Below are 11,648 nucleotides of genomic sequence, written 5' to 3' on the forward strand. Positions count from 1 at the left end.
CAATGTTTTTGCTCACCTATAAATTGGTTGATCTGATACAAAATGTGCTATGTTCTATGTAGTTTAACACATCTACATATAAATACCAGGAAATAAAAGCTGAAATTCAAAACTCTCTTCTCATATTCATCTTTTGATCTCAAACCCAAATGTCTTCAGGCTACAGCAAAAACCAGTTAATTGGCCTTGCCGTTCCAATAGTTACAGAGGGGACTGTAATGTTTAATGTTTGTGCGTTTATAGCACCCATTGGAGACGACAATGGATTTGGAATTAGGCACGAAGTTGGACATGGGAATAGACACTGTCGATGACCAGTTTATAGGCTGCAAATTGATTGAGAAACAGTTTCTCGAGAAGGAGCTGGAATCCAGCATAGAATTCAGAGAGGCTTGGGAAAACTTTTTTTCTGATTTTATTCAGAGAACAACCATAAAAATCTACACAGGCACAGCTGATGCTTTGTATTGAACATTCAATGCTGCATTGAACTCAAGCAGAACATATTATATCAGTAATTTTACTTATAAAGCCTTTCATTTAATGGTTAAGGACAATGTACTTTGCGTGCAGAGTGAAGGCAGGGACTCCAGGAAGACTAGCTATGACAGCATAACTAAAAAGGGAGAGCCAGAAGGTAACACAGACATGAGGGCACCCTGGAACATAAAGCGCTCAACCACTCCACCATCAACAAACCTGAGTGAACGCGTGAGAGTGGGGTGGCGACAGCATCAAAACATCCCAGTTCACCACAACACTCCATGCCTGTGAACCCTCCAGATCTGCTCCTTTACCTAAGAAACAACTAATCACAAAAGGCTTGACTAAACAAATATGACCTATAATTGTGAAGGCACCAACAAATAGCCTGCACTTTTTGATCGGAGTATGGCAGATCATAAAAGAACAAAAGTTCGCTCAGGTACTTTGGCGCGAAACCATTCAGTGCTTTATAGGTATTAGTAGTTATAGTAGTATTTTATAATCAATACAAGATTTGATTGGGAGCCAATGCAGTGTTGATAACATAGGGGTGATGTGGTCATATATTCTGGTTCTAGTAAGGACGCTTGCTGCTGCATTCTGGACTAACTGGAGCTTGTTTATGCATCTGGAACATCCAGACAGTAAGGCATTACAATAATCCAACCTAGAGGTAACAAAAGCATGAACTAATTTTTCTGCATCGTGTAGTGACAATATATTTCTTATTTTAGCAATATTTGTGAGATGAAAGAAAGATATCCTAATAATATTATCTACATGAGTTTCAAATGAAAGACTGGAATCAATGATCACAACAAGGTCTGGCAATTGGCAGACATGATGCACATGATGAAACAGAAAGGCCATCCAGAGTTATTATGGAATCAGAAAGCTTACTTCTAGCTGCATGTGGTCCTAGTACAAGTACTTCTGTCTTGTCAGAATTTAGTAAGAGAAAGTTAATAAGCATCCAGTTTCTAATGTCCTTTACACATTGTTCAATTTTCTTAAGCTGGTGTCTGTCATCTGGCTTTGGTGAAACATACAGCTGTATGTAAGACCTGAGCCAGGAGAGGGCCATTCCCTTAACGCCTACAACATTTTCTAGTCTATCGAGGAGAATAGCATGATCAGTGGTATCAAAAGCTGCACTAAGTTCAAGCAACACAAGCAAGGAGACACAACAGTGATCAGAGGCCAGTAGTAAGTCATTTACCACTTTAACCAATGCTGTCTCTGTGCTATGATGAGGCCTAAATCCTGACTGATACATTTCATGAATGTTATTCCTATGTAGGTACGAGCATAGCTGCTGTGCTACAACCTTTTCTAGGATCTTGGAGATAAAGGGGAGGTTTGATATTGGCCTATAGTTAGACAGCTGAGAGGGGTCGAGGTTAGGTTTTTTAATCAGGGGTTTGATAACTGCTAGTTTTTAAAGATTTAGGTACATAGCCAGTGCTAAGGGAGAAAATCTGATGAAGGCCCTGCCTCGCAGTCTTCAGGACTTAAAGGATCTGCTGCTAACGTGTTGGTGCCAGATACCACAGCACACCTTCAGAGGTCTTGTGGCATCCATGCCTCAAAAGGTCAAAGCTGTTTTGGGACAAGGGGGACCTACACAATATTAGACAGGTGGTTTTAATTTTAATTTAATTGGCCGATTGGTGTATATAACTATCAACACCTGGCCCTTCAACACCTGGCAACCTGGCAGGAATATGACTTGGCAAGAACTGGGCTAGACGGTTTCAGGGATAGACAGCTGCTGAGCATAATATTTTATAGCAAATACTAGTATGTCAATTGGTTACCGTATGACTTTGTGGTAAAGTCTCGGCATGTGTGTGCATGCACACAAGAAGGTATCTAGGTGTTAAACACTGCCCATGGTGGTTATATAGTGTTCATAGAACCAACGTTACATACATAAATAGAGTTATTAATTCCTTAGTTTTGCATGTACATTAATGTCCAACTTCTTTTTACTCTTTTTGTAGTGTCAGTAAACAATTCCTTTGTCTCTGATGTTCATTATTACAGAAATATAATTTTTTTTGAAAACATGTAATTCCTTCTTTTGGTAGTCATTTTGTGTTGATCATTGTTTATGAATTATTATAGAAGCAGAACCTGTTATTACAACAAATGATAATAATAAGCAGGAGGGTCGAGATTAGCTTTTATATCTATTATATTATGTTGTTTCAGCTCAACCATTAATTCTATAACTATTACTTGCAAAAATGTAAATGCATAGATTACACCATGACTTCCACAATAGTCAGTTTTCAGTAATTTTTTGGCCTTAATCCAGTTTAAATAATTCAGGTTTGTAAATCATCACATCTGTTTTGTGTCATGTGGACTTTCATTTGGACACCTTCGGCTTACATACACTTTAAAAAAAAAAAAACTGGTCATGCTAAAATAAACTTTTATTTTTTACTAGGGTCAACTGCTTTTACACTTTTAAATTATATTAACTGTTTTACTCTTTCTCAGTACATCATCCAGCCCTACACTAAACAAACTAAATGATGTCTTTATTGCACATAAAATCACACCTCAAAACTGTTGAACTGACCTTGCACTTTGGGGAGAAAACAACTCCAATTATGGTGATGGAAGAAAAGGAAGTAGCTGTGTATAAATAGCACTGAGTTGAATCTCTGACACATTTTTTTGTTTGACGAGTGCAGCTTAAGCCATATAGGGAAATAAACAATTATTACCTGTAGGTAAGCAGATTGAAGGAGCATCGGTGGTGATTGTTTGAGCACCTCCTTGTTCTGCCTGGTAGCTTATAGGAAAAGGAAACTGGTCTTTCTCTTACTATTAAAGAATCCTTGAAACCATCAGAGCTGTGAGTATTATGATCACACTGAAAATTTTATGTTACGTCTATGACATTCAGTTTGATCATATATAATTATAGTATTATCTAAACTTCAAGAATTGTACATTGTACTTAAGGCATAATACTGCATTATTCATGGTATTATGAGAACATTATTCACTATGCAACTGGAATTATTAATGCTAGAAAATGTTTTATCAAACCATATGAGGTTGTTTGTGAAGTTTTCAATGCCACTTTTTTTGGCACAATATTGGACAAAATATTAGCCCTTATGTCTAGACCTTATATCTTATGACAAAATATATCTTGTTCATTTTTGGAAAAAAAAACTTTTAACTCCAAACAATTTTTTGGTTTTGGTTTTCCAAAACCAATTCCACTCTTTTCCTTTTGTTACAAGATCAGATCAAATTCATTCTGAGCTGATACATATCTCATTCACCATTTTTGCTGGTAATGCAGTACTAATACCCAGTCCTGGGTATCAGATCATGCCATGTCTACTACTTCACTGAACTCAAACTGCATTGGGTTGAATAAATTAAAATTTATTTGTCTGTACCAAAGTCATGACCACCAATTATATAACTTGACTTAATATGTTGTGGGAACATCATGTTAATATGTGGCCTTCAGGTAATTAATTTGCCTGGAATGGGTGATAAAGTCTATTCCCTGTATTTTATATAGTACTACTACAAGATTAAAGCAAAATTATCAGTAATCTCCACACTGACAAATTCAGTTGATTTCTCACTCATTTTTAAAATAGTTGCCACAAAATAGATATTGATTATTAACACCCCACATCTTATTAAAAAACATGTCCCATGTCACCCCAGCAGCTCTGTCTCAAACTACATCCTCACCCCGAGCTATAAATACACAAATCGATATATACATGTTTAATTTGTATACAATTGTATACAAATTTGAATATGCATGCTTTGCATTTCAGATTAACAATGAACACAGCTGTGAAGGTTTCCACCTTTGCCAAAAATGTTGCCACTGCAGTCATCATCATTTCAGTTGTTTGCTATGCAGAGGTGGGTTTCCATTTCAAGTAATGCATTGAGCAGACATTTTCTTATCAGTAGTTTTGTAAGAACAATGTTTTTTTTTCACTTTTTTTTTATAGAACCTGAAATGGATATCAGATTCTGTCATTAGACTGGACATGGCAGAAAATTCTGTTGATGACCAATTTATAGGCTGCAGAGACACAATGTACAAGCGGATTACAGAGGAGATTCTACCCGAAGAGTTAAAATCTAATAAAAATTTTAAAAACATTTGGGAAAAGTACTCAACATTTACTGATAATTTTAAAAGAATAATAAAGGTCTACACAGACCCAAGTTCTGACCTTTATAAACAGTTCAATGAAGCTGTGAGCTCAGGCAGAGGGAATTATGTCAGTAAGTTCACCTATAAAGCCTTTCATTTCTTGCTAACACGAGCCATACAAAAGCATCAAGTAAAGAACTGTACTCGTGTTTTCCGCAGAGCCAATGTTAGTTTTGATACAAACGTTTATGGCCACAAAATGCGATTTGGCAGGTTTGCATCAACTTCACTTAGAAATGACATGTCACATACATTTGGCGGAATCTCCTGTTTTAAGGTTACTACATGCTTTGGTGCAAACATAGCCAAAATTTCTGTGCTCCCTGATGAGGAAGAGGTGCTAATCCCACCTTTTGAAACATTCAAAATCACAAATATTGGAAAAAAACAGATGAACTGTAGTGTCATTTACACTCTACGGAGCACTGGGACATTTAGTAAAATGAACTGTACACTGCTTAAAAAAAAATAATAAAAATGTACAATGCAAATGTGTTGATGTTAATATAGCATCACTGCTAACACTGCTGGATAATTTAGTACATGATGTAATGTTTTCTAAACATGTATTGTTGTAAAAGCTTTTGTTATTTCTTTATAAAATTGCTAAAAATAATTAAATCATTGTAATTTTAACAACTTTTGTGATTTTGAATGGAATCTAGAAACATTTTGTATCACACCACCAAAAAATGAATATCTGAATATACAAAAAAAGTGATGACCTGATGCTCCTAGGTTCTACACATTGCTTAATCTTCAATAAAAAGAGATATGCATGAAAACAAAGCTCTTTTCTCAGCTTAAACAAAAAAATGTTTGTTGTAACAATATGCACTGCTTGAAATGCACTTTTCACATTAAAAGACCATTTGGTAGAGGTTCATAATACAAAAATTGTGTGATCAGTTTTTAAAAAAAAATGTTAATTGTTTATATATATATATATATATATATATATATATATATATATATATATATATATATATATATGTACATATATATTATATATACATATATATATATATATATATATATATATATATATATATATATATTTCTTTTTTTTCAACGGTCTTTTCCTGATGATACCATTAAATGGTTAAAATGGAGTCAATGGGCAGGTTGAGAACCCCTGTATTAATTCATTTAAAGTCTACATTTTTAACATGTACCTGGTTTATTTGCTGTAATAAAAGTTTTTCATAATAAATGAGTTTATACACCGTAAATGCTGACTGGCATTTGAAATGTAAGCAGATATTTTGGTCTCAAAGGTTCTAAATCCTGTATTGTGGAGTCATTTTTCTTGAACTCCTGTAGACCACAGAAAGCTTTGAAAGCAGAAATTTAGTGAACAATACATTTAACTATGTATCTGTGAGGCTCACACAATAATCCTCAGTGAGCTGTGAGGTGATGTTTTCTTATTTATTTCTCTAAAATCTCAGATATATTGTATCAAATGAAATAAGATGATCCTTAACAAAAATGAAGAAGAAGAAGAACAGAAAAGCAAGAAAAAAAAAACAAACATTAAAGTATATTAAGTGTAGTCTTTTTTTCACCAATCTGATTACTGACTATTTGACTATAACATTTTCTGCTTTTCTGCTGTTTTTTTTGCACACTGATACTGTGCATCTACGTGAATTTTAACATAGTCGTCCTCATTTGGATGTCATGGTCCTCGTTTGTTTTCCTCTTGATCTCATAGTTAAATTATTTTAGTTCCAAATTTCCAAATTTAGTTTAATAATATGACAGAAGTAGCCATTTTGCGTGTAGCATGTACCAAAATGAGCTTTTCTGGGTGTGCACACTGCCATTAAAACACTTGCCGTGACTAGTGCGTAATAGTTCATACTGTGAGGAAAACACATGGCAGCATCACACACAGTTTAATGTCCAATTGCTGTTACGCTCACTACACAATCATAGAATGGAAACAGGAGTGAAACAAAAGGCGCACACCTCAGTCAGAAAGATACCACATGTTTATATGTGTGTGAGAATTCCTGTTTAACATTATGTATAATGTAAAGATTTTGGATGTTTGTTAATTGATTAGATGGATGGATGGATGGATGGATGAAAGGAGTGATCAATATCCTAAAGTTTATGTATTATGTGAACTATGTATCATTTCAGTTAGGGAAAGTGGGAGCATCAGAGAGAGTGCTCTGAGAGGATCCGGTGACTTTAGGATCAAGGAGTTAACCTCAGAGTAAAGATTTCCTATACCCCTTATGCAGCTAGTGCTCCTCCCTCTCTCCTGATGTGTAAGGCCCATTGTAGGCAGGGAAAGATAGGAGTCAAGTACGAAAGGGCACATATTCATTCAAAGTTGGTACAAAAGGAGAATTCAAAAGCTTTGTCTTAAATGTTCTTAACTAATATCAACAAAAGAGGGACAAATAGTGGACAAAAGCACAAGAAAATGTGTGTGAAAAATCCTGTTTAAGATGACGTATAATGTAAAGGTTTTGTATGTTTGTTCCTATCTATCTATCTGTCTATCTATCTATCTAATGGATGGATGGACTTCGTGTTCAATATTTTAAAGTATATTTACCATGACTTTTATCAACAACAGTACCTCCTTTAGTCAGCCTCTTTTGCATGTGATTGTCCTCATTTGTTCCTCTCCTGTACCCAAAATTGAAATATTTTAGTTCTAAATTTCCAAATTTAGATTGATCTCATGACATTACTGACCATTTTGCATGTAGTATGTACCAGACAGAAATGCAATATGCTCTGGCCCCATCCCAATGTGGCGTGGCGATATAGCTTACAGCAGGTTATGGTCGCTGAACTGCTGGATGTACAGGTGGTGCTCCGAAAACAATGTGGGCTTTATAGATAATTGGACTATCTTTGAGGGCAAGGCTGGCCTGTTAGGGTGGGACGGTGTCCATCCCACTCGGGAAGGTGCTGCTCTCATTTCTTGCAGCATAGCACATAGTCTCAGAACAGGCATAGTTAATCGGTGACAATCCAGGGCCAAGGCCAGGGACCAGACAAGCAGGCTAAACCGACCGTCAGCTAGCTGCACTGAGTCGTCACTTAGGTTCCACTGTATTGAGACTGTGTCTGTTCCCAGAGCTAAACAAAATTATAGACATACTCAGACAGTTTGTTTTAGTAACCTAATTAACATAAAATTAAATCAAACAGAATGCATAGCCAGCACCGTTGATCTGAAGCTAGGACTGTTAAATATTAGATCTCTTACGTCTAAAGCACTTATTGTGAATGAAACCATTACTGATCAGGAGTTTGATGTGCTATGTTTAACAGAAATGTGGATTAAACCAAACAACTTTGTAGCATTAAATGAAGCTAGTCCTCCCGGGTACAGTTACATACATCAGCCCCGTCTAACTGGCAAAGGAGGAGGCGTCGCAGTCATCTATAATGATAATCAAGGCATCATGCAAAAACCTAGTCATAAGTTCAACGCATTTGAAGTTCTTTATACCAACATAACATACGTAGCCACTAAAAATAAGTCTACCCAGGTGATTCCAGTAATTATTATTTACAGACCCCCATGGGCATATTCGGAATTCCTATGTGAATTTGCGGATTTCATCTCTAACCTGATTGTTTCTTTAGACAAAGCATTAATTGTTGGAGACTTTAATATTCATTTTGATAATCTAGAAGACCCTCTGAGAACAGCAGTTGTGTCCATTCTTGATTCAGTAGGGGTTAATCAGAATGTAATAGGACCCACTCATAGTGGTGGTCACACTCTTGATTTAATACTAACATTCGGATTAAATATAGAAAATATAGTCTCATGTCCACAGTCTGAAGCTATCTCAGATCATTACCTCATCTCTTTTAAAATATGTCTTAATCATAATATATGCACCTTGCCACATCACCATGTCAAACGTACGTTCACGTCAACAACTGCACAGAGTTTTATCAGTAATCTCCCAGATTTACTAACCATGATTGGATCACCGTCTGATCCCAAAGAACTTGACCAGGCAACTGAATGCTTAGAATCAACGTTCTGCAACTCGCTAGATAAAGTAGCTCCAGTAAAAAGAAAAATAATTAGGGAGAAAAGGCTAGCACCCTGGTATAGCGATCATACACAAACTTTAAAACAGACCACTCGAAAACTAGAACGTAAATGGTGTCAAACTAAATCAGTAGTATTTCAAATAGCATGGAAGGAGAGCCTTTTGAGCTATAAAAAAGCTCTTAGTGCTGCTAGATCAGTGTATCTCTCCACCCTAATTGAAGATAACAGAAATAATCCTAGATTCTTATTTAATACTGTTGCAAAATTAACTAGGAATAAGACCACAATAGAAAGACGCACACAATCATTATACAGCAGTGATGACTTCATGAATTTTTTCAATGGTAAAATTGAAAATATCAGGCAAGAAATTCAGACTATTAATTTAAAACCGGACAGTTTTATAACTAACCCTGTAGACGATAATATAATAATATCAGATCAACAGTTACAATGTTTTACTCCCCTTGAACAGACTAATTTCACTAATTTCATCATCAAAATCATCAACCTGTATACTAGATCCTTTACCTACTTGTTTCCTCAAACAGATAATTCCTGAAATAATTAAACCTCTTTTAAAGATAATCAATTCTTCCCTTAGCATTGGCTATGTACCTAAATCTTTTAAATTAGCACTTATCAAGCCCTTGAATAAAAAACCTGACCTTGACCCCTGTCAGCTGTCTAACTATAGACCAATATCAAACATCCCCTTTATCTCCAAGGTCCTAGAAAAGGTTGTAGCACAGCAGCTATGCTCGTACCTACATAGGAATAACATTCAGGAAATGTATCAGTCAGGATTTAGGCCTCATCATAGCACAGAGACAGCCCTGGTAAAAGTTGTAAATGACTTACTACTGGCCTCTGATCAGGGTTATGTCTCCTTGCTTGTGCTGCTTGACCTTAGTGCAGCTTTTGATACCATTGATCATGCTATTCTCCTCGATAGACTGGAAAATGTAGTAGGCGTTAAGGGAACGACCCTTTCCTGACTCAGGTCTTATTTGACTGATCGTTAACAGTTTGTAAATGTAAATGGTGACTTCTCTATGCATACTAAGGTAAAGTTTGGTGTCCCGCAAGGCTCTGTTTTAGGCCCCTCTGCTCTTCTCTTTATATATGCTACCTCTGGGCAAAATTATTCGTAATCATGGTATTACCTTCCACTGTTACGCTGATGACACACAGTTGTATGTTTCAGCAAAGCCAGATGACAGACACCAGCTTAATAAAGTTGAGGAATGTGTAAAAGACATTAGAAACTAGATGCTTATTAACTTTCTCTTAATAAATTCTGACAAGACAGAAGTACTTGTACTAGGACCACATGCATCTAGAAGTAAGTTTTCTGATTACATAATAACTCTGGATGGCCCTTCCGTTTCATCATGTGCATCATGTCTGCCAATTGCCAGACCTTGTTGTGATCATTGATTCCAGTCTTTCATTTGAAGCTCATGTAGAGAATATTACTAGGATATCTTTCTTTCATCTCACAAATATTGCTAAGATAAGAAATATATTGTCACTACACGATGCAGAAAAATTAGTTCATGCTTTTGTTACCTCTAGGTTGGATTATTGTAATGCCTTACTGTCTGGATGTTCCAGTAGATGCATAAACAAGCTCCAGTTAGTCCAGAATGCAGCAGCAAGAATCCTTACTAGAATCAGAAGATATGACCACATCACCCCTATGTTATCCACACTGCATTGGCTCCCAATCAAATTTCGTATTGATTATAAAATACTACTATTGACCTATAAAGCACTAAATGGTCTCGCGCCACAGTACCTGAGTGAACTTTTGGTCTTTTATGATCCGCCACGCCTACTCCGATCAAAAAGTGCAGGCTATTTGTTGGTACCTCGAATAGTGTGTGCCACAGCTGAGGGTAGAGCTTTCTCTTACAAAGCCCCCAGTTATGGAACAGCCTTCCACTTAGTGTTCGGGGCTCAGACACAGTCTCAGTGTTTAGGTCTAGGCTGAAAACATATTTGTTTAGTCAAGCCTTTAGTGAATAGTTTTTTCTTAGGTACAGGGGCAGGTCTGGAGGGTTCACAGGCATAGAGTGTTGTGGTGAACTGGGATGTTTGGATGCTGTCGCCCCCCACTCTCACACGTTCACTCAGGTTTATCGACGGTGGTGTGCCTGGCTGCCTTATGTCCCAGGACTCCCTCATGTCTGTGTTAGCTTCTGGCTCTCCCTTTTAGTTATGCTGTCATGGCTAGTCTTGCCGGAGTCCCTGCTTGCACTCTGCATGCAAAGTACATTGTCCTTAACCATTAGAGGACAAAAACTTACCTAACAATCTCTCCCTGTCTCTCCATCTCTCTCTGTCGAGCTACACATGCTACTTCTGAGCTGCCAGTGTTCCTGACCCCTTCTGCTCCTCCTCGCTGCTTGACCCATCCTGATGCCCTGCTTCTGGTTGGAGTTCTCATCGGTTGAGTTCGCTCGCTGCTGTTGACAAGTGAATCTTAATAAAATGTTTCAATGTAATGACTTTAGCTTCTTGCTGTAGTGGCTTTGGGGCTGCAGTTGTCACGAGCACCTTCGTACTCACGACTCCATCAGTGGACAGTGGATAGATTTTAACCAACCGGACTTCTTGCAAAAACTGTAATGAATTTATTGGTTGCACAATTGCACTATTTGTCCATATAGTACACAATAATAGAAGGGATTTATTTATAATTGCACTATCCGTTGCACCCAGATGAGAATGCGTTCCCTTTTGAGCCTGGTTCCTCTCAAGGTTTCTTCCTCATATCATCTCAGGGAGTTTTTCCTTGCCACCGTCGCCTCTGGCTTGCTCATTAGGGATAAATTCACATATTTACAATATATCTTTTTTTTTTTTTTTTTTTGTGAATCCATTTATTTCCGTAAA

General features: G+C 36.8%; 1 protein-coding gene across 1 annotated transcript; it reads left to right on the forward strand.

The window, feature by feature from the left end:
* The first annotated feature begins 3,156 nt into the window (after nucleotides 1-3,156).
* LOC113527624 (GPI-linked NAD(P)(+)--arginine ADP-ribosyltransferase 1-like) lies at nucleotides 3,157-5,580 on the forward strand. The gene is made up of 3 exons (XM_026915616.3): nucleotides 3,157-3,355; nucleotides 4,311-4,401; nucleotides 4,494-5,580. The coding sequence occupies exons 2-3, from the start codon at nucleotides 4,318-4,320 to the stop codon at nucleotides 5,172-5,174; spliced, it is 765 nt and encodes a 254-aa protein (XP_026771417.2). The 5' UTR covers nucleotides 3,157-3,355; nucleotides 4,311-4,317; the 3' UTR covers nucleotides 5,175-5,580.
* The last annotated feature ends 6,068 nt before the right edge of the window (nucleotides 5,581-11,648 follow it).

This window comes from Pangasianodon hypophthalmus, chromosome 12, assembly GCF_027358585.1.
Source record: "Pangasianodon hypophthalmus isolate fPanHyp1 chromosome 12, fPanHyp1.pri, whole genome shotgun sequence".
Taxonomy (NCBI): Eukaryota; Metazoa; Chordata; class Actinopteri; order Siluriformes; family Pangasiidae; genus Pangasianodon; species Pangasianodon hypophthalmus.

Coding starts and splice junctions, on each gene's coding strand:
- LOC113527624 (XM_026915616.3), top strand. CDS start 4,318: ATGAACACAGCTGTGAAGGTTTCCACCTTTGCCAAAAATGTTGCCACT. Junction 4,402..4,493: donor CAGTTGTTTGCTATGCAGAG/GTGGGTTTCCAT, acceptor TTTTTTTTATAG/AACCTGAAATGGATATCAGA.